The sequence below is a fragment of the Oryzias latipes genome, chromosome 3, assembly GCF_002234675.1.
Source record: "Oryzias latipes chromosome 3, ASM223467v1".
In the NCBI taxonomy this organism is placed as follows: domain Eukaryota; kingdom Metazoa; phylum Chordata; class Actinopteri; order Beloniformes; family Adrianichthyidae; genus Oryzias; species Oryzias latipes.
Genome location: NC_019861.2, coordinates 3,844,154 through 3,867,819, shown reverse-complemented (window position 1 = coordinate 3,867,819; position 23,666 = coordinate 3,844,154). Strand labels below are relative to the sequence as shown.

The window sequence follows — 23,666 nt, the reverse complement described above, 5'->3', positions numbered from 1 at the left end:
CGAGTGACCATCGCCCACAGACCCCACCAGCACATGCAGGTCAGGCATGTCTTCCACCCCAACCCCCCAGTCTCGAGCACCCAATGATCAATCAGCCATGACGGCTTTGCATTGGGAAGAACATTTTTGGTTGATCTTGAATCTGAATCTTTTTTTTTTCCTTGATTCTCTGTTTTGGCTCCTTTCTCTGCCTTCCGTCAAGCTCAGCTGTTTGGCCTCTAGTTATGTGACGGCAACAAAAATCCCACCACCAGAAAACTTTATTCAACATTTTCAGTCACTTTACAAAACTAAACAGGACAGCTTGTTATACTTTTCACCAACATGATCAGAATTTGAAGGGTTTAGTACAAAGATGTCTCGGAGTTAATGGAGCTCTGTGTGGAGCTCTTGGGTAAAGCTTAAAGAACTGAGATACTTTTACTTCAGTAACTTTGTGCATAGAAAGTAGTTTTACTGCGGCACACTTTACAATGGACACAATGGTTACAATGGACTGTGACTGTCCAGATGTGTAACATTTTTGCACCATAGTAGAGGCACGTTAATGAAAACAAACCGATTTTAGGGAATTCTGTCCAGAAATGGAACCATTAACTTGACCATCAACTATGGAACCACTATGGACGCATCAGCGCATCTACAACAAGCCTCAACAGGCTAGACCCTTTTGAAACGTCTGACGAAAACGCTGATTTTTATATTGAACATTGATCTAACACTTATGTAGGACGCAAAAATGGGACAAAATTTTGAGATAAATAGAAATATATATATTTTTCAGTATTTACTAAAGGAAGTTGTAGGTTCGGTTAAGAAACGGATGTCAGCCAACGCATCCCTGACTATCCAACATGATGGTGAAAACTTTATTGACGCCAAAAAGATGAAAAACTGTGAAGGAAATTATTCACTTTTGTACTTCTACTAGAATGATACTTTTACTGTAGTACAACTTGAAGGGCCGTTCTTGGGGGATCAAGGTTAATATTCGCATGAGGATCTGTGAGAACGTTTTCCCAACCTCACCGGGGGTCACCGTGAACAAACTCCGGCCTTCAGGTCAACGTTGCCGTGGCTTTAACCCTGCAGCCGCCGTACCTGGTCTGTGTCCCACCTGCATGGAAAACCCGACAGTTTCTGCTGAAACATCAGGCGTGCTCTTAATGTTCAGAACTCCAGAGTAATAGATTCCCACCGGGAAGCGCCGGGACAATGGGAGACACCCCCCCCTACAGGAGGGGGTTACTCAGACCTGTGACCATGTTGATGTTTTCTGAAGAGCCGCTCCGCTTCAGCGTGGTTTGTGTCTGCTGCGCTGGGGGGCGGGGCACACGTTTAGTCTGTCTGAATGGAACGTGAAGAACCTGTGAGAACCGCAGAACTTTGGTCTCCATAGGTGCTGCAGCGTCAGGGGGGTGGGATGTGAAAGTAAAAAAAAGGCTGTCCATCCCCCTCGCCCTCACAGGTGCTCCTAGGCTGTTTGTTCAGTCTGACCTCTGACCCCCGCCATCAGCGCTCCTCCTGCTGCCCCACCTCCCCCCTGTCTGAGCCCGGTTCTGCAGGTTCTGTGGGGTTCTGCTCCTCACTGGTCTGCACGCGCTCACTGTCGGGCACGTCCTCGGGGGGCCTCATGGGTGCGGCAGGGTCTCTGACCACGTCCTCCATCTCCACCTCCAGCTCCTCCTCAGTCTCCTCCTCCACCCGGCCCACAGCGTCCGGGATGATCTCCACCTCGATGTCGGAGGAGTCGTCGCTCTGCTTGAACCACACGCTCTTCCCCCCCTCCCGGCGCGGCTGCTGGGACAGGATGGACCTCACGCCGAGCTCGTCCCCGTCTCCTCGGCCCCTCCTGCTGGGCCTCATCACGGGGCTCCCCTTGGGGACGTGGTTGCTGTAGATGCCGCAGGAGGCGCAGTGGCCCCGCCTCTCCAGGGGTAGGACCCGGCCCCGGGGCTGGGGAAAGGTGCTGCGCCTGGGAGTGGCGTTCCAGCGGCGGACCCCCCCGCGGTCGGACTCGTTCTGGAAGCCGTCATTGGTGTACTGCAGGGAGTCTCGGCGTCCGGCCCGGGGCTCCTCGCCCTGCAGGCACTGCAGTCAGGAAAGGGGAATCAGACCTTTGACTTTCTACCTGAGGTTCTCTGGAGGAGGAGGTGGGGGGGACACCTTGAGCCCCTCATTCTCCTCCAGCATCAGGACCAGATTTAACTTTAAACAGAGTCACATCGTCTCCATCAACAGCTGGGATGTTGGAATCGCCTCATGTTGAGGAGTTTCTACATTCGTTACTAAAGCTGCTGCAGAAACGAGCAGCAGCAGTTAGAAGAATCAGTGCAGCCGTGGATCCAGACCAGCTACAGACACCGATGAAGATGTTCAACTTTAACAATCCTGTTCACGACTAAAAGACCAAAAATAACCCGTGAACCAGAACACAGGGATGCTCGTCAGATGGTTGATCATGCTTTTTTTTCAATTCTTTTTTTTTTTAGATGTGTAGCTTGTAATTGTAACTAATGTTGTAATCAAAGTTACAACTACAAGCTGAGTCATAAATACTTTAATAAGTATTCATAAGTAAGGCAAGCCCTTAAAAGTATCAGATCTGCTTTTATTTTGAAAACTAAGACAATTAAAAGAAATGGAAACAGTGACAAAAGCTGTAAATATGTAGAAATGGGCGGGGCCATACGAGGCGAACTACAGCTGGAAAACAATACCGAGTTATAAGTTATTAAATGTAATCAAGAACTTACATTCATGCACATTCAGAGAGTGAAGATGAGAGTTTTCCATTCCCAGTGTGAACATTCGACCAACACTGACCTGACACAAGTTTCCCAAACTGGACTTTCCCTTCCACAAGCGGGAAACCAGGAAGCCAATCACGATGAGGGAAAGGACGAGCAGAGCCGCCATGACGAGGCCCAGCAGCGCCATGTCGCCTGGGCGATAGCCAGTGTTTGCGGGGGAGGGGATGGCTACAGCTGCGGGGGGGAACAGGTGAGTCACTGAAAGTGACCTGATGGCTTCATGCTGAGGTTTTCAGGTACAAAAGCTAAACAGATGAGCGTCGTTTCAGGCGGCTTTCAGGTTCCTCTGTCTGAAGTCCTACTACTATTTATGTTTGTGCGTCTGCATGCGAGTGTGTTTTTTGTGTAAAATCTATTCACTCCCTTCACTGTTCTACCGTTTTCTGGCCTTCATGAATCACTAATGGTAATAAAAAATTCTTCTTTTTTTCACTCAAAAATGGATGGAAATTAATATTTAATGTCAAAGTGAAAACATCTATCCATTTCCTTAGCCATGCCGGGGTCACGGGGTTGCCGGAGCCTGTCCTAGCTGCCGTGGCGAGAAGGCAGGTTCACCCTGGACAGATCGCCAGTCTGTCACAGCTCACAAAATCCCTCCCACAAACACCCAGTAGGAGGAAGCTGGAGCGCTTGGACTGTTTACCTGAGTGGTGTGGGTGGGATTGAGGTATGAAAAAGGGTCCAGAGTCTGGCTAACACTGGTGTTTCAGGCCATCATTACACCATGAAAACAGAGGAACACTCCAAGCTACTCACAGAAAGGGTTGTACAGTGCAGAGGATGGATGCAAAAGAATTTCTAAGGCATCAAACATTCCCTGGATTTCAGTGAAGAAAATGTCTTCAAGAAATGAAAGGAATATGGTACTGGCTAGATTAGGCCGTCCTCGTTAGACTGAGTGTCCACGAAAGTAGGAGACTTATGAGAGAAGCTACCAAGACTCCTACGACCACTTTGGACGAGTTACAAGATGTAGCCGTGAGATGGTAGAATGGTAACGAGAAAGGCACAGGTGAGGAAAATTCATGTTCGAGCTCAAGTAAAGTTCACCAAAAGACGTGTGGGAGACTCCATGATGAAGAAGGTTCTCTGGTCTGATCAGACCAAAGTTAAACTTTTAGGCCGTCAGAGAAGACACACCCACCCCACTGTGAAGCATGGTGGTGGCAGCATCATGCTGTGGAAATGTTTCTCAGCATCAGGTTCCACTTGAAAGATAGAGGGCAGAATGGCTAGAGAACCACAGTGTGAGAGAAGATTTCTTTTTCCATCCAGACAATATTCTAAAGCAGGGGTTGCACAAATCCAGGCCTCGAGGGCCGATGTCCTACATGTTTTCCAACCATCCTGCCACTCAAGCTCCTTATTGGCTAAACACACCTGATCCCGATAATCAGCAGCAGATGAGGCAGGATTTCTAGAAAACTAGCAGGAGGCTGTCCCTCGAGGCCTGGATTTGGGAACCCCTGATCTACAGCTTCTGAAAACGCAACACAGGACAGGAGTGGTTTAACAAGAACCAGGTAAATGTTCCTGAGTGGCCGAGTCAAAGCCCGGACCTAAATCCCATGGAGAATTGGGGGCTGGACTTGAAAAGGGCTGTTACTGCCTGTTCTCAAAGGCAGAATAGCAACATGCTGATGTAGAAGACAGATAGAGGCTGATTCACACAGACTCATCGCAGTCAGAGGGATTAATAACTACGTCAACAATTATATTTCTTTATACGTTTTGTTTTGCTGACGATACTTTGTAGAAATATGTTTTCACTTTGACATTAAATTTTGTGCGAAAAAGACACATTTTATTGATCATAAGTGATTAATTAAGGCAAGAAAAGGCTAAAATGTCCGAGGGGTTGAACACTTTTGCAAGGCTAAGAGTCAAGAAAATGATGATGAGCAAAACTTTGCTTCTATCTCATATGTGGACAAAAAAGCATTAGAAAGAAAAAGCAGAACTTAGTTTTTTTTAAGATAAATTAAATTGCTTCTTTTTATTATTATAATAAAATTGAAAGCAGCTGTTGGTGACAGGTATGAAGAGAAAGAAGTCAACTCTTCACTGCAGGGAGGAGTGAAAAAATGAGGGGAGGTGGCAAAGGAGCACTGATGGGCTCACCGGGAATGACCTGAACGGAGAGCGCCGCCGTTCCAAACTCGCCGGTCACCGCGTCCACGGCACGCAGCTGCACACAGCACAGAGTTCACAGCTTACAACAGGGGGTGGGGGGCAATAGCATGGCTCATCATGTGACTGACAGACAGAAGGTGTGTGTGAGTGACCTGGAGGGCGAAGGACTCGGTCTTCACCACTCTCTTCAGGACCACAAAGCCGTCAGAGGTCACGTTGACGTAGCTGCTGTACTGAACCTCGTACCTCACATCTGGATTCAGCCCCTGATGTCCAAACACAGGAGATGAGACAGGAACCAAAACAAGCTTCGCTCTTAATGCTGGGAGTCGAACGTTAATGGAGTGCGGCAAAGAGCCGATGCTAGATTTTCTGGGGGCCCCAGGCAAAAGTCCCCTGGTGGGCCCTCTGATCAACGTTCTAGCAGAGAAATCCAACATGTGCTAAACATTTAAAATACTTTTAGTGTAAATGTGGACATAATTACTGTCTCTGAATGTGAAGAAAAAGACTTTGAAAGATGAGACTAAAGCAAACAGAAAAACAGTCAAAAGAACATTGAAAAATAAAGAGAATTTACTGGAACTTTACGGAAATAAGAGCAGCTAAAAACGGACCAGAAGGCTCAGAACTGGTGCATTTTATGTAAACAGAATAACTAACAAGAAACTGACAAAAGCCGGCAGACAAAAACATGACACTATTGGTCTCTCCTCTGGGACCCCCTTTTCCTACCAGGGGCCCAAACACTTCCCTGCTAGGAGGATTCTATTTGTGCCAAAAATATGTTATTAGGACCACTGTCTGTGTCTCTGCTCTATTATCTCTGTCAATCTCTACTGAACAAGTTTACTGGACATCTGTTTATGTCTAACTGTTACAACATCTCAAGTGTGTCCATGCTTCCTGGAACAGGCCAGGGTCGTTCAAACGTTTTGCAAAGAGGGCCAGATTTTAACATAGAAAGCAGATACATCTAACTACGTTTTTACTTAAAATACTGCCAATTTGTCCCTTTTTGTTCATTTCGAGTTAGCGTGTCGTAGTTAGCATGTCTTGTCTGCCTCTTGAAAATAGTTAGAGTCTGTTGACATATTAGTGAGACACAGCAGTTTCATATTTCACTGAAAAATGTGCCGATTTCCACTTGTCCTGGAAGTGGTGGCCGTCACTGTCAACTCTTTTTATTTACAGTTGACATGTTAGAACTGAACTAAAGAAGTCACTGAAAGATCACACGACTGTGTTGCCACAGGTTTACAACCATCACCAACCACAATCCAAATATCCTACACAGTTTTTAGAAAATGCCGTTGGCCGAATTTTATTTATATAATGCAGGGAGCCCGGAAATTCAAATGCCGGCTGCATTAGGCTTATTGGCCGGACTTTGGACACGGCTGTCCTGAATTGCTTTGTATTTGCTTTAAAATGTTTGTGCGCGTTTCAGGTTAAAAACTTCACATGTCTTTGGTATTACTGTTCTTGACGTTACCGAACATCATCAGGTGATGTCGGCAGGGAAGTCTTCGGTCACCACTACCTTTGTTTGGTCCTGTCGTTTCCCCATATTGTCAGAATAGTCTTTAGTAATTGTTACGACGATCGTTACTTGTTAGCAAATTTGGATACGTTTCTTTGGTCATCGGTTAGCTTAATGCTAACTTGGTCTGGGCTTGTTTGTCGTGCTTAATGCTCCTTTACCTGGAAATCATCTCTGGACTTTTTTCATTTTTAACCCTTGTGCTATCCTAGGCACTTAAACATTGGGAGTTGGGTCATCTAGACCCACTAAACAGTGCGCTGAACCTTTTTTCTTCAATGATTCCATGTGTCCATGGATTACATGAAATCTTTCCACCTTTAACCACCTTTGTCATGGTAGGGAGAACACGTCAGTGTAAGGGTGGGGTGGGGTCATCTAAGATAACACAAGGGTTAAAGTTCTTTGACAGAAAAACAGAACGAGCTGTAAGCAGCTCTAGCATCACAACAGTGTTGATCGCATGTGTTTTACAGCACACATGATGAACCAGTGGACGAATTTCATGTTTAAAGGCAAAAATGTGAGAGAATAAGATTGCAGGCGACGGTTCTGGTTGGGTTCAGTGAACTGAGTTTGAATCATCTTCCGGCCTCAAACGTTCGTCTCTGTCCTTCCTGCAGTTTCATGGATCTGTGAAGACCAGTCAGTGTGAGCGGTGTTTCTAACACGGGGGGCGGGGCTTTCTGTTAGGCTTCACTCTCATTGGTCTACTTAAACCTGCTGCTGGAACCAGATTCTGATTCAGTTCCAGAACCTGCAGATTCATGTCAGTGTATTTGAAGAAGGATTGTTAGAGGTGAGCTGCAGATTTGGTGGAAGTTTTGGCGACCATGAAACAATGTCGCTGCCGTTCCTGCATTCTGAACAAGGATCTGAAAGAACTCACGGCGGCAAAGTCCTCATCCTGAGCCCGGACCCGGAAGGGCCGGTTGGTGCTCCGGTCTCGGAGAACCATGCTCTCGGGAACAGAGTTACTGTAGATGAATCCTTCGTAACGCTCCTTCTCAAAGCGAGGTGGGTTCCTGCTCTTCTTCATCACCTCGATGGTCACCTGTGTCACAGCAAACTGGTCTCTGTTGGTCACCTGGGACGCCTGAAAGGTGGTGGCATACTGGGCTCAGAACCAGGATCTTTGCTGGAACTTTTACATTCAGAGCTGCCGTTACCAGGATTGTGAGGGATATGGGGCCTAACACATCCGCCGCTTTGGTCATGGAGATGTTCCCCGTCTCCTCGTCAATCTGGAAAATGTTCCCTTCGTTTCCTGGAGATCATAGGACACACGGTGAGCAGAAAAAAACCAAAGCGGACTTCATGAAGTCTGTGCGCTGACCTGCAGACCACCTGAGAAGGTTTTTAGGGAGGGGAGAGCTGCAGAAGCTGATAAGCTCCAACAGATGTGGGACAAGTTTTGGGGACCATTTTAAGAGCGCTGCTGATCTTCTGGATTTACCGAAGACAGACCTGGAAACCATGTTTTGTCATCCGAGGACAATCATACTAAATATGGCGGGTTTCCTTGTTGAGACATTGTGGAAGTGCACACTCTGTTTTAAACTACCACACTCCAGACTTGGATCTTCAGAAAACGACCCGTGATCCACTGAGGAGGAGACGGTAAAATCTGCTCATGGGTGTTTTCTGGATCGGCGGGTCTTTAAATTCAGGACCATCGAATGTTTGAGTCGGAAAAAGATGGCAAGAACCAGATGTACCTCGCAGGATTCTGTAGCTGATCAGCTCACTCCGGTTCCGGTCTCCGTCTCTGGCAAACACTGGACCGGGTTCCAGAACCAGCGGGCCTTCCTGTGCATCAGAACCAGCTTTTTAGTCATGGCTCTCTCCACGTGACACTCAGACTGACACGTCTGAAGGGTCTAATTTTTGTTGTGAAAGCAGACACAAACGACGCTTATTTTCTTGTGAAAAGTCCTTAAACATCTCAGCTTCACCTCCTTCTCGGTCAGGTTGACCCTCCCTCTGTAGCCGCTGCTCACACACAGTTTGGCAGCCCCAAAGCTGATCCTCTGACAGGGCTGAAACCAGGGGGGGCGGTTGTCCATGTCCTTCACCTGCACTGTGATGGAGGCCACGGAGGTGAAGAAGGGCTCGTTGGAGGCCGAGCCGTTGAACGTGTCCTGGAAGAAGAAGAGAGGCTCAGCAAAGACCATCAGAGCCGAGCGGAGCCTGATCCTGAGCAACACCTGCCGACCTGCACGTGCAGCACCAAGGACACCTTCTGCACAGCATCATAGTCCAGGATGCTCTTCACCAGGATCCTGGGAGAGGTCACGCTTTCCAGACGGAAGTATTTGTCCTGATTTAACGGAGAAAGAGAGGAACACCGATGAAACAAATAGAAGTTAAAATGTAATAAAATGTTAGATTTTTTTCAGAGAAATGTCTATGCAAAATAACCTTTCATGAAAAGCAGACAAGGTCTCCTCCAACACAATAGATACAACCGTCAAGGGTCACAAAAAAGGCTCAACTCTGGAACCTGGTTTGATTTAAGGTTTGAATCATGGCAGCCTCTGAAAAAAAGCCATTAGTATTCTTTGGACTTTAGTGTTTAACTTTAGGCTGAATGGAAAATCAACTTTATTGATTGAATTACATTTGCTTTTTCTTAGAAGATCTACTTTTGGAATTTATTTGATCTGCTATGCTGCTACTGTATGTTGATATGCTGCTATGGTGCTGTGTTGCTTTGCTGTTATTTTGCTATGCTGCTGTGTTGCTATAATTCTATGCTGCCATGTTGCTATGCTTCTATATTGCTATGCTTCTATATTGCTATGCTGCTATGTTGCGATGTTGCTATAATTCTATGTTGCTATGCTGCTACGTTGCTATGATGCTATGTTGCTATAATTCTATGCTGCCATGTTGCTATGCTGCTACGTTGCTATGATGCTATGTTGCTGTGCTGCTATGTTGCTATAATTCTATGCTGCCATGTTGCTATGCTGCTATGTTGCTATGATGCTATGTTGCTATGTTGCCATGCTGCAATGATGCTATACTGCAACTTGTTGCTATACTGCTCCACTCAGACGATCAGAAGATGCTCACAGTGGAACTTTCATTAAATCTATTTATAGAAAAACCTTAAAATCAACAGATTTATGGTCAAATACTGTGATCCACAAAATTAATAAAATATTCCGTCTATTAGACATAAAAGTTGCGACTGCCATGTTTTTGTGACCCTTCATTTTATTGTCTAAAAATGGCACCAAAAAAAGTCACTTTAGTTTTTATTCCTCTATAAAGAGTTGCGGCATGAATGCAGATTTCTCACCGTGGCAGACTCCAGGCGGTAGTAGAGCGGCTCTGAATCCACGTCTGTGGCCTGCAGGAGCCCGATGCTGGAGTTGATGGGGAGGAGCTGCAGGATGCAGATGTCAGAGTGAAACCACACTTTCCTGCAGAAATGTTGCAGCAGCGCCACTCACCTCATTCACATCCAGAACATAGTGGTTCTGAGCGAAGTTGGGTGGGTTGTCGTTCACATTCTCCACCAAGACCTCCACAGACTCATTCACCTAAAAGAGAGTGGGGTGGGTTAGGAAGAGCTCAGGTTGATAAAGAAATGCTGTGTGGGTGTTTTCTGTGGTGGAGAATACGTACAGTTGTGGATCCCGCTCTGGAACACAGCACCCACACCACCAGAGCTGCACTGGGCAATGACTGCGCAACACAGAAACCACCAAGTCAAATCCGTTTTGGCAGAAAGCCTTTTTGATTGGTGCTGCAGCAGAACACGTTTCCACCTGGAAATTCTCTGTGCTGCTTTTGACTGAAATGTAAGGCATAATTCTGACATATGAAATAACAAAAACAGCAGCATTCACCCTCTGAAAAGTGTGAGATACTCATGCAGGCAGAGCTTGCATGTTCTCCCTGCAGTTCTCTAAACAAAGATCAGAGAAGCAACAGCAACTTATGCTGCTGGTTCATGTCAACACCATTGCAGAGTTCACAAAGTTGGAATAGTTTCACAGCAAACCCTCTCAGACAGAAATATGGCCAGAAAAAACTAAGTGTGTGTGTGTGTGGGGGGGGGGGGGGGGGGGACACAATATGTGGTGTCTTTCTCCACAGAGCAGCCATTGATGTAAGGCAGGGGTCAGGGACTTTTTTGGCCGAGAGAGCCATAAACCTGGACCTCCATTCTCTTCCTGCTGGACTCAGAACTTCAGCTGGTCCAGGTTGTCATCCGTGACGTTAACATGTCGGTCCAGCAGGAGGTTCTGGGGTTTTCCATGTGTCTCTGCTGAGGACCAGCTCATGTTTGCATCAGAGGAAGGCTGTCTGTCCCCCCCCCTCTGCACCTTTTCTGGGGGGGATGACCCACACGAGGGGTTGAACCGTAATTGATGCTGTGGGTTTTTGGGTTGTCCGGGCCTGTGGAGGTTCGTAGAGAGGAGTGGCTGCATCTTAACCCTTGTGCTATCCTAGGCACTTTTAACATTGGGAGTGGGGTAATCTAGACCCACTAGACAGTGCGCTGAACCTTTTTTCTTCAATGATTTGTGATCTTCACTGGTGTCCATGGATTACATGAAATCTTTCCACCTTTATCCACCTTTGTCATGGTAGGGAGAACACGTCAATGTAAGGGTGGGGTCATCTGGACCCCACAAGGGTTAAGAACTGTATCTTGCAGTTCCCTTGAGGCTCATTCAGCCATCTAAAGGGATGTCATAAAAATGGAACGTACTATTCTCATGCGTGTGGTAGGTGCCACCTGCGTGCCTCGGACGGGTTTGACCATTTTTTGCCTGCAGACAGCCTGTATCCCCCATTAGAGCAGTTGGGACTATAGTGGATGAACTACCGGTAACTTGTTACAGTTTTTCTCAGTCGCTTTAGTACAATTCTCAGATCAGAATTGAAGTTTGCAAATACGTGTGTGCATTTCTCAAAACAATTTGTACAAACAGCAAAACACTATGGATTTCTTGCTAAAGCCTGTAACTTGCTCAAAATCTTTAGTTCATCTCTCCAAACTAAGTCTTTATGCCATTGAACATGTCAGTGCCATCAGAATGTCAAGTCCTTGTGTCATTGTCTACGAACAAGACAGTCAAATGACTTAGTCATGTTGTCAATATAACTGTGTACTTTAGAGGGAGGTTCTGATGGAAACTATGGCTAAAGTTTTGATGACAGTTATTGTAAAATGTAAGTTACACCTTTTTTGTTTGATTGCAAGAGACTGGACAAGAATCACATTTACACTTTTATTGTTCATATTGTAATTTGTTAACAGACCATGTCATACCAACATAGAAAAAACCCACTGCAAACAGTAACACAAAGGAAAAAAAAAGATAGGACAATATTCTGTCCAACAGTACAGGCAGTGCAGTAGGAATTGGTGTGGTCTTCCTACACCTCTTGTCGTTCCTGCATGTTAGGCCACAAATTCTCATCCACATCACAGTGAATATCCTCTCTTGCAATGCAGCGAAATATGTTTGTCACATTATGACAACTTGGTCAACCATTTTGCAGTTAATGACTTAGACGATGAACTAATGACTAGGTGTTTTGAGGAGTAAGACTATTGCACAGTGAACTATATAATACATTTTGATCAACATGACATAAACAATTCATAATGTAGCAAAGAGCAGAGAATTGTACATAATCATTTGCATGGATGTACCAAAGCAATTGCAACTTGTTCAAAGAAGTGAGAAACTGCTTAAATGATGTGCACAAGTGACATCATGATGTGAAGATTGAACAAATAGTTTGGGGAATTTCATTCTGATCTGAGAATTGTACTAAAGCGACTGAGAAAAACTGTAATAAAGATCTTCGCTCAATAATCCAGAAAGGGCGGTTTGTTCGCCTGGAGCTGACCAGATGACCGCAACACAAAGGAATACCTCATAATCCAGGCCTTTCTTCATCATCAGGATGCTGCCTTTGATGTAGAACAGATTCTCCGGGTTCACGGAGACCGCCAGAGTCACGTCAGCGCTGGAGATGATCTTCACCACCTGCACGTCAGCCGTGTTGTTTTCTGCGATGCTGACAGGGCCGGGAGGCACTGTACACACTGGGGGAGGGAGGGAGGGAGGGATGGAGGGGGACATCACATTCACTCTCCATCCATCATTTCAATTTCCATGGTCGGGTTTTCAGTTTTTCATCATCATTATGTGTCACAGAACTATGATGTTCCCTGGCTACAGTGACTGTTGGAGATCGGGTGGACAAGCCATCAGGATGTGACCAAGTGCCTTGTGGAGAATCAGGATGCTGTTCAGAGCTGCTGCTGTTGACATCTGCACAGAGGCATCATGGTTACTTAGGATGGCTCAATGAGGCATCCTTTCTTTGAAACAGGAAAGTTTCTCCTAAAAGTTTTAGGTTCCTCAAAGTCTGCAAGTGTCATGCTGCAGGCTCATTCTGTTGACCTGTGCTGTGCTTCAGAAGTAGGCAGTGCATCTCTGCAGGCTCTGAAGCAGATGAGGGGTGAGCAGAGTGAGACATGAGCCAGCATGCCCGCACCAGCTGCTAAAAGAAAGACAACAATGAGCTCCCTGCTCACAGGCAGTGCTGATATGTCCGTGCGGAAGACTCCTCGACTCCCTGCCAGGCCACTGAAGAGAGCTCCTGTCAACATTGTGGACATAGCCATTGTAGAGACGGAGACGGTATTTTCCCAAACCAATCTCGACATCAATCTTCCTCTTTTCTGGATGTTGCCATGTTAAGTCCTCTGCAGAAACAGGAACAAACTTTCCAACGAGATTCAAACGAGTTCAAAGAAACTCTACGGTGCTTTGACCTCTGCACTGTTTGCAAATATCTACATGGGTATAAGGACGCATTTCCTCAGCTCCATCATATGCATGTGTCCTCCATTGTGATTTGGGTATTATCTGCAAAATGTGAAAGCTCTTTCTCCACTTTGTCTCGAGTTCTTACCCCCTTCTATGTGGGTCCACTGGCGTGTGCATGTGTATAAATGATCCCGGTGATGGTCAGAGGGGCGCGAACTGGCAGCCACGCCTCTGTCAGTCTGCCCCAGGGCAGCTGTGGCTACAACAGTACTTACCATCACCAAGAATGACTGAGGAGTGAATGAATAATGGACACAATGTAAGCGCTTTGAGCGTCTGGAAAAGTGCAGATAAACCTGATCCATTATTATTATTATTATTATCATTATTATTATTATTATTATTATTATTATTCTGCTGCACCATGCTACATGAAACAAAACAAAATGTAGTTATTTTTAGTTTGTGAGATGGCCATAACAAGAAAACTGGATATGGACTTGTTTGTTAAGACTTTAGCACAAAAAAACAGATGACTAATGCTTTAAAGACTGGTAGAAGCCATGCTGTGTGTTCAGAACTAAATAAACTAAAGTGACCATAAAAAAAAAGAAATAAAACACAAACAAGAAAGTCAAAAGAATATGTAGCTAAACAGATAGACACACTTTAAAATGAGTGACAAAAAATACATAAAAATAAACGAAAAAGACAAAAAACTAAACCAAAGATAAACTTAAAAAATAAATAAAAGTGACTCAAAGTATATAATGAATTGAAAAAGACGTTAAAAAGTAAAAGCACAGAGATGAATACACAGACAGGCTTAAAATAGATAAATACAAATTCAATCAGTCAGTCAGTCTCTAATCCGGCCCTGCTGGAAACTACTGTTCCTGCCTCTGAATGTTTCTGCCTTGAATTCCTAAAACATTCAGGATTATGTGAGGAAATGAGAATTAATCGTCAATTCTGCTTAGGTGCTATGCAGAATGTAATGTGAATGTATAACATGTACATACTGACAAGATTTCTCTTCCACCCCCTCCTTACCATCACACTTCCTATTTTCAACTTTTGTGTTTATTCTCATTTGTGTTTGAAACATTGAAATTGAATTGAATTAATGAAGTTTAATTTCAAAGATATAGGCAACAATCCAGATGAATTAAAAAACATGTTTTAACATTTTTATCTTAATGTTTACTTATCACAACCGATCCAAGCTAACTCTGGATTTACCTCAAAGCTCAACAGGTGCACTATTCCAAAGAAAATGGAAGTCTCAGGATGTTTCTGAATTCCCACCCTAATCCCTAACCACTAAAAACTAAACAGTGCAGGATTATGCAGTGCTCTGAATTTTAAAAGCAATTTGGTAAATCATGCTCACCTTTTCTTTTAAATGGCGAATATGACATCACTGATTTCCCGAAGTGAAAGTCTAATCAATAGGAGTGTTTTACAACAACTATCTATGAATCCACTGTGTTTGGATGATGGAAACGTTGATGTTGTTTAAACACAATGCATTGTGGTCTTTATGCGCCAATCTAGTGAGCATCGATGAACACTGGTTTTTCACAGAGACTTCTGGGAAATTTTTAGGGCACTGGATTTTAGAAATGTAGATTCAGACAGCAATAAAAATGGCAAAAGCACTATATAGATGACAAAAACACTATATAATTCATTATTAGTGAAGGAATTTGGACACAGCCTCAGTGTCTGAAGTTTGGTTGCTTCTGCCTGACAACAAAGCTCCAGACCCTACCGGCTTCCATGCTGAATTCTGGGAACAGCTGGAACGTTTAACCATAGAATGGTTACAGCCAACGTGGTCCTCCACCTCAAACCACAGAAGATCCCACACTTCCGTCTAGCTATGGTTCCATCTCTGTGGTCAATGCAGATCTTAAAATAAAATGTGAAACACTTCCAAAGAGATCAGAAAAAGTTACTCCTCACAAAATTCACTTTGATCGGACTAGATTCAATATACTCAGGCTTGTTCATAAAATAAATTCTGCTAATAGAAAAACCATTTCCCTTCTATTAGAGGCTGAAAAAGCCTCTGACAGAATGAACTGGAACTTCCAGCTTACTTGATAAATTTGGATTTGGATAATTTCGAAAAATATTAAGTTCAAACACATCAGTAAGAAAAAATGAACAAACTTCCAGCAGGTTTGTTCTTGAAATAAAAACCAGCCCTTCTCTTCCTTCCTCTTTGCCTTTTTATGAAATCACTACAATAAGGTGTGAAGAGAATTAAAACACAACTCTCATAAAACAAGTTTCTATGAAGATGATCTATTTCTTTCCCTTTCAGATAGACAATCTTCTGTCCATGGAACAGAGACCCATCCATCCATCCATTGATCCAACCTGTTTTATGCTTTTTCAGGTCTATTGAGCTACCTTTTGTGTAAACTCTTGAATGTTCGCCAGTCTGTCGCAGGGCTACACAACCACACTCACATTAACACCCAATATTTTAGTCACATGCACCCATACAGGGGGTTGGCCCGTATGGGTACTGGAGGTTTTTAGGTTTTCTAGGCCTGCAGAGGGTTGTAGAGAGGAGCGGCTGCATCTAAAGGGAAGCGTAGGCATGTCTGGTAGTTCCCTTGAAGCCCATATGGCTATCTCAAGTAATGTCATGAAAGTGGAACATACCATTGTCTTGTGTGTGGTAAGTGAAGTATTTTCTAAGGTTAATGGAAGTTACACGCACTTATGACGTACAGGTGATGCTGTTTCTCTAACAGTCAGGCTGCAGCAAGGAGAGCCCAACAGGCGCAGAAGAGACGCATATGTAGCGTGAGGGACCACGCACAGCACCAGCGAGCCCTTTGCTAATGAGAGGAAGCTCCCATTATGAACTGTATCTTTCCGTCGATCTGCTTGGACACAGCGCTCTTTGAACAGCCAGCAGCATCCTTAGCCATGGACTTCTGTGGCCTACCCAGACTGTGGAGGGGATCAATGATGGCCTTCTTCATGGTCATCAAGCCCTCTTGACACCCAATGCAAGCCTCAGAAGGAGAAAAACCTCAGAATGACTCCACTGCCCACTAATTCACACAACCAAAACATCAAGTCAACATGGGAGCTGATCTTTCCAAAGACTCCACAGAAGACGAGGCGACCAAACTGGAAGGAAGAAGAATATTTTTCTATACGGGTTGGTTTCGACCCGTAACACCACGGATGTCACCAGACCTAATCATTTTAAGTGGGAAAAAAGAAATAAGAAAAGTTTTAGGGGGGCTAGTTTTACTGGAATATTTACGGCGGAGTTTTAGGGCCAGTTTACAAACAAACTTTTTTTTTTTTAACTACAACTTTAAAGTTCTAAACATATGAGAAAAAAGTCACAACTGTTCAATTACGACAAAAAAATCATACATTTACGACTTTAAGTCTCGTATTATTGCTTTTTTTAAAGTTTTTTTGGGTGGAACTAAAACTTTTGCAGTATTTTCAGGCCGAGATTGGTTACTAACTCTAAAGATGAGGGCTTTTTAAAAAAATTACATGGATTAACAGCAGCAGGGTTTTCTGGTGTCCTCAGATCAGGACCCAGAAGTTATGGAGTTCGGTTTCCATAACATGTCCATCTCCTGATTCCTTGCAGGGCACAGAGTCTTCGGTTAGCCGTCCTCTCTCCGCTGTCCCTTTGTCTCCAGCTTTATGGACTCTTTCTGTCTGTCAGCTTGTCCAAGTAAAGGTTGACCTTCAGGTAATTCTGCTTTGTTTCTGACTGCTGAGCATCATGTAGTCAGTGCCACCCACCCCCCCCCACCCCCCCACACACACCAGCCCCTGAAAGCAATACCAGAGGGTACTCACATCTTTTCTGAGCCACAGAAACCACAGAGAAGCACACAGCACATCTGAAGAGAAGGTCCACAGGTTTGCTCCTCCAGGCCAGCTCCATGTTCAGAGTCCACAGAGCCACGCGTGAAGTACAGAGGAAGATGAGGAGTCGTGGTACCAGCTGGTACCCGGCAGCATAATGCCCCGTCTGTGCGGGCCGCTCTGTGGGAGGACACTGCAGCTGAAATGTTTGTGACTTCATCTACGGCCACACGTTGCATTAAGCGCCTGCCAGAAGCAGACTTGACGCCTCCCACTGAAATATCTGCATCTCTTTTCTGCTCTGGCAGCCCAAATGCATTATGGGAGAAACCCGACCAGCTGCAGACATTTTCTGCTGTTTCTTCTGCTCCAGGCAGTTTCTTCTTTTAGAGATCTCTGCTGGGGGGGGGTTTGGGTAGGGTCCCTTTGATGTGAAGGGTCCAGCACAAAAAACAAGACAGAAAAACTTTTAACTTAAACCTTTTTTGCTTCTGGGTTTGTGTGTTTATGATTGTTTAGCTTTACTGTGCTGTTATTTGTATGTTTTTTTATTGCATGTGTTTGTTTATATGCTTGTCTTTGTGTGTTGTGAACAGTTTCCTTTGTGATAATGTGTGTCTGTTTTTATTGTATCTATCTATCTATCTATCTATCTATCTATCTATCTATCTATCTATCTATCTATCTATCTATCTATCTATCTATCTATCTATCTATCTATCTATCTATCTATCTATCTATCTATCTATCTATCTATCTATCTATCTATCTATCTATCTATCTATCTATCTATCTATCTATCTATCTATCTATCTATCTATCTATCTATCTATCTATCTATCTATCCATCCATCCATCCATCCATCCATCCATCCATCCATCCATCCATCCATCCATCCATCCATCCATCCATCTATATATAAATGTAAACGCCCCTCTCACCCTCCGCGGGTGGTTTCTCCTCCAAGCTGGGCTCCTCTACCAGAGGCCTGGGAGCTTGAGGGTCCTGCAGTATCTTAGCTGTTCCTAGCACTGCGCTGCCCCATTTCTGAGTCGGTATCCATAGCCAGTCTTGGTGATTATTTGGCTGAGGGGGTTCAGACCTATGCAGAACAGCAGTGTTCTATATATATGTGTTAAAATATATATATATATATATATATATATATATATATATATATATATATATATATATATATATATATATATATATATATATATATATATATATATATATATATATATATATATATATATATATATATATATATGCAGAATATGAACTGGAAACCCCAAGGTCAAAATGGGAAAACCTCCAAAGGTTCAGAGAATGAGAGGGCAAAGATCCTGTGGGACTTCCAGATCCAGACTGATAGGATGGTAATGGAGAACCAACCATACATTGTAGTGGTGGATAAAGAACAGAGGAAAGCCGTTGTGGTGGATGTGGCAGTGCCAAGCGATGGGAACATCAGGAAGAAGGAACATGAGAAACTGGAGAAATACCAGGGAGTTAGAGAAGAACTGGAGAAAGCCTGGAAAGTGAAGGTGACAGTGGTGCCTGTGGTAATTGGAGCACTCGGGGCAGTAACCCCCAAGCTGGAGGAGTGGCTACAACAGATACCTGGAAAGACCTCAGACCTCTCAGTCCAGAAAAGCGCAGTGCTAGGAACAGCTAAGATACTGCAGGACCCTCAAGCTCCCAGGCCTCTGGTAGAAGACCCGAGCTTGGAGGAGAAACCACCCGCGGAGGGTGAGAGGGGCGTTTTTTTTCTTTTTATATATATATATATATACATATATATACATATATATGGAGCTGGTTTAGCTCGTGCTGGTTTGCGGCGCCTTCCGCCTGTGAAACCAGGGTTCGACTCCAGGCTGCTCCCTGTTCCCTTCTCTACCTCTGTGCCGGTCCCAAGCCCGGTTTGAGAAGGTTGCGTCAGGAAGGGCATCCGGCGTAAAAACATTGCCAAGTTTACCATGCGACTCGTTCGCTGTGGCAACCCCTGATGGGAAAAGCCGAAAGAGAAACAACATATATATATGTAATTGTTTCTTTCTTGTGTGTGTGTTCCATTTGCGTGCCTGCATGTGTATGTTTGTGTGCTTGTCTTTGTGTTGGTGTTTGTGTTTTGTGCACCGTTTCATTTTTGATGACGTGTGTCTGTTTTGATTGTTTATTTGAGTTTGTTTTTGTTTGTTTGTGTGTTTTCTTTGTGTGCCTGCCCTGTTTGTGTTTGTGTGTTTGGGGGAGTTTTCTAACATGAAAACAATGGCAGACTCACATCGTGGGACACGTAAAGGCCTCACATGTGAAGCGGGGGGCACATACCCCCCTCCCCCCATCTGTGTGGGAACAATGAGCTCACAGATTCATGATCTCCCATGAAGCTCCGTCCTCCATTCAGGAACGCCACACTCAGTGCGGCTGCTGGGGCTGTCCCTCCGTGGCCACAGGAAGGCGCTGGCGCTCCCCCGATTGTGTCCTTCTGGATCTTTATCATTATGGAGTCTTTCAGACACTCAAAGATGTCAGAGGCGTCCTGAGAGGAAATGCTCACTGATTCCACCATTTACTCAAATCTTAGCTTCAGCTACAGATCTTGGTTCCTCCTCTTCATACGCCTCAGCTTCAGTTGGACTCCAGGAGGTTTGGTGCAGACACAGCTCAGAGAAGAAGACTGGATCCCCTGACCACCTTTCTGCTTTATTCTCTGGTCAGCTCATGCTCTCAGTTCTTCATCAGAAACGGTGAACGTAAAGTTCAGATGAAACTGCTGCAGCTCCTGCTACAGTCCTGAACAGATGGAGCCTGATCACATGATCGTCCGAGGACAGTCCGTCGTTATCAAACACAGGACGGAATCAGCCTGATGAAAGTTTAAAGTCCATCATATGCAGCTTTGTGGGGCTTTTCTTCTGTTGCAGCTGCTCCAAGAAAGTGTCTAGAACATATCTAGTACAGGGGTCTGCGACCTCTAACACCAACAGAGGCGTCAGAGCGACCAAAACCCAGCTAGAGCTGCAACATCGCACTAAAACTTAAAAATACTCTTCATTTATGTCTATATGTGGCCATCAAGGAATACTAACAATAACTGAATTGTAAAAGTTTTATTTAAGTCCATTTATCCAGAGAATGTAGTGACATAATGTTAAACCCAGTTTTTGACGTTTCCTTTGGTTTTAGTCTTTACCAGATAGGTATCATGTGAATGTCGAAATCTAAACATTTATGTCGTGAATAGTTGTTGGCAGTCTACTAAACTCAAATGATCCAAAACTGGTTAAATGATTGGCTGTAGCCCACATTTGGCGTCATAAATTGTTTTCTTTTGCTTCCATATTTTAAAGTGAAAGTCTGTTTTTTCTTCACTCGCAAAAGTTCGTTGGTAGTTGATCGCCGTTTGGTGACCATTTTGAATCCTCCATGACATCACAAACTCTGGGTAGACATAGAGAGGAGGGGCTCATTCTCTTGGTTTTAACCATTGACTGTGTATGAGTACTAAACTGAGTGGCTCCTCCCCCCTGGCGTTCCAAACAGGAAGTACCTGCTGGCTCCAAGGAGCCAAAACCCCAAAGACGTTTACAGAGAAATAAACAGCTGTTACTCAGTTATTCTTTGGTCAGAAGAACCGTTCTTGCTCTAATACCATTTTTAACATGATCTTGATAATCTTCCTTTTTTTCATTGTTTTCTGTAGTTCAAGCTATAAACTAACCAATCAGATGCCTCAATAAAAGTAGGTGGAGCCTGCTGGCCCCACGTAAAACATTCAAAACGTTTGATCGACAGGATTTGTGTAGCCCGCTTTAAAGCAGTAGGGGTGTGGCCATTGATTCACATCAACAGAACTCTGCTGTTCCACTTTAGGACAGGCAGACATCAATCCCAAAAATCGGGCTAGTTCCCTCATTTCTAAACGGATTTTCACAAAACAGAGCTCGATTTTTTTTTCATTATGTCAATTTTAAGAATTAATTGTAGACAATACAATAAAAGATTCACACAGATTTATCAAACTCATTACAGAAATGATGAAATGCATAGATAAAAAAGCAAAACCCACTTCAATGACATTAGCCTAATTAAAAACAGTGATCATTAACTAAAGTCATGAAGAGCTTGATTTATTGCTTGTAAAGGAGCGGGAAGAAGCGAGTTTATATAATCCCACTCCTACTGAGTTCATTCATTTGATAGTTTTACATAGTTTTTGTAATCTGGTTACTAAATCAAATGTATATTGATGACTGATTTTCTTCAGAAAACATTCATTCATAATTTCAGTAAACAGTAATGTGAATCACACGGGGGCCCGTTTAGCTCGTGCTGGTTTGCGGCGCCTTCCATCCGTGAAACCAGGGTTCAATTCCGGGCTGCTCCCTATTCCCTTCTCTGCTGCTGTGCCAGTCCCAAGCCCGGTTGGATTGAGAGGGTTGCGTCAGGAAGGGCATCTGGCGTAAAACAATGCCAAGTTAACCATGCGACTCATCCTCGAGGGAGGGTTGTTTCGCTGTGGCAACCCCTGACGCCAAAAGTGAAACAGTTATGTGAATCACACACCATGTAGCAGAAATGTGACACTCACTGATTATAATCAGAATACTACTTCATTAAATCCAGATATCACTGCTACACATCAAGTTGTCAAGTAACAAATTGAGTTCTTATTGATTAACTTTATACATAACTTTTCAGTAAACATTAATGATCGACACTTTAGGTAACCGACATGTAATAATCATTAATTATCATTAAATCACATGAACACATTAAACCAGAAATTATTGCAGATCAAGTAAAGAATTTATTGTAATTTAAACATTTCAGTAATGATTATTACTCATTACAATGTAAAACTCATTGATCTATTTTAAAAGAACTTTGATTATTTCACCACAATCAAGTTCACACATAGATTTGGAATTATTCAAACACCTGTTGATCCTTAACTCCTCTTATCTTTATATCTGGAAATCACAGTTTATTTCTACATTTTCTTGAATAGTTGGATATCTGAACATTGTTTGAGCTCATTACTGAACCCGTTCCAAAGTTTAGTGCCACACACCGACACACAAAAACTTTTCTTTGTGGTTCTTATCAGTTTGATCTAGAAGTTCCTACATCCCCTCAGTTTGTTCCTCCTTCATTTTCTAAGAACTGTTTTTGGATATTGAATGGGAACGATTTCCCACTGGCTCTGTATAAAAGTTGCGCAGTGTAAAAATCCACAAGGTCATAAAGTTTTAAAAGTGTAGATTGATCAAATAAATTGTTTGTATGATCAAGATATCCGACTTTTTGTACAATTCTGATGACTCATTTTTGAAGTAAAAAGAGAGGATATAGTGAGCTCTTAGAATTATTCCCCCAAATTTCTAAACCGTAGGTGAAATATGGTAGTATTAACCCTTGTGCCATCTTAGATGACCCCCCCTTACATTGACGTGTTCTCCTACCATGACAAAGGTGGATAAAGGTGGAAAGATTTCATGTAATCCATGGACACCAGTGAAGATCACAAATCATTGAAGAAAAAAGGTTCAGCACACTGTCTAGTGGGTCTAGATGACCCAACTCCCAATGTTAAAGTGCCTAGGATAGCACAAGGGTTAACCCTTGTGCCATCTTAGATGACCCCCCCTTCCATTGACGTGTTCTCCCTACCATGACAAAGGTGGATAAAGGTGGAAAGATTTCATGTAATCCATGGACACCAGTGAAGATCACAAATCATTGAAGAAAAAAGGTTCAGCGCACTGTCTAGTGGGTCTAGATGACCCAACTCCCAATGGTAAGGTGCCTAGGATAGCACAAGGGTTAAGGAGCAGTACAATAAATATGTACTCTTGTATTCTAATAAATGTTTAGATTTATTTACGATTGAAAAACTTTTTGAGACTTTAGTTTGTATGTGTCTGATGTGTTGCTTCCAACTTAGTTTGTCAATCACAACCCCCAAGAATTTGGTTTCTGTAACACTTTCAACTGAATCATTATTTATTTTAATTGAGAGCTCGGTATTGGCGTTGTAGTTACCAAAAAACATCACTTTGGTTTTATCTAGGTTCAAATGTAATTTGTTGTAATCCATACATGATTTTATTTTGTTTTACTCTGTGTTTACCGCATTGATAAGTTCCCTATGATTATCTGCAGAATAGAATATGTTTGTGTCATCAGCAAATAATTTGAGTTTTGAAACATTAAACACATACAGTGGTGGACAAAATTGTTGGTACCCCACAGTTAAAGAAAGAAAGTCCACAATGTTCACTGAAATGGCTTGAAACATTCAAAAGTAACAGAAAATTAGATATTTATTGAAAATTTAATAATCAAAATCAGCCATTACTTTTGAGTTGTTGATTAACAGATTTATTAAAAAAACAACAACTAATGAAATAGGGCTGGACAAAAATGGTACCCATAACTTAATATTTTGTTGCACAACCTTTTGAGGCAATCACTGCAATGAAACGGTTTCT

At 43.4% G+C, this 23,666-nt stretch overlaps 1 protein-coding gene across 1 annotated transcript; it reads right to left on the bottom strand.

Annotated features, from left to right (window-relative positions):
• Positions 1-241: 241 nt before the first annotated feature.
• Positions 242-17,407, bottom strand: cdhr5 (cadherin related family member 5). The gene is made up of 14 exons (XM_023951760.1): positions 17,157-17,407; positions 12,399-12,571; positions 10,129-10,188; positions 9,954-10,043; positions 9,800-9,886; positions 8,708-8,812; positions 8,448-8,633; positions 8,211-8,301; positions 7,662-7,759; positions 7,382-7,588; positions 5,102-5,215; positions 4,938-5,004; positions 2,827-2,987; positions 242-2,091 (listed from the first exon to the last, which is right to left on the bottom strand). The coding sequence occupies exons 1-14, from the start codon at positions 17,383-17,385 to the stop codon at positions 1,513-1,515; spliced, it is 2,247 nt and encodes a 748-aa protein (XP_023807528.1). The 5' UTR covers positions 17,386-17,407; the 3' UTR covers positions 242-1,512.
• Between the last annotated feature and the right edge of the window lie 6,259 nt (positions 17,408-23,666).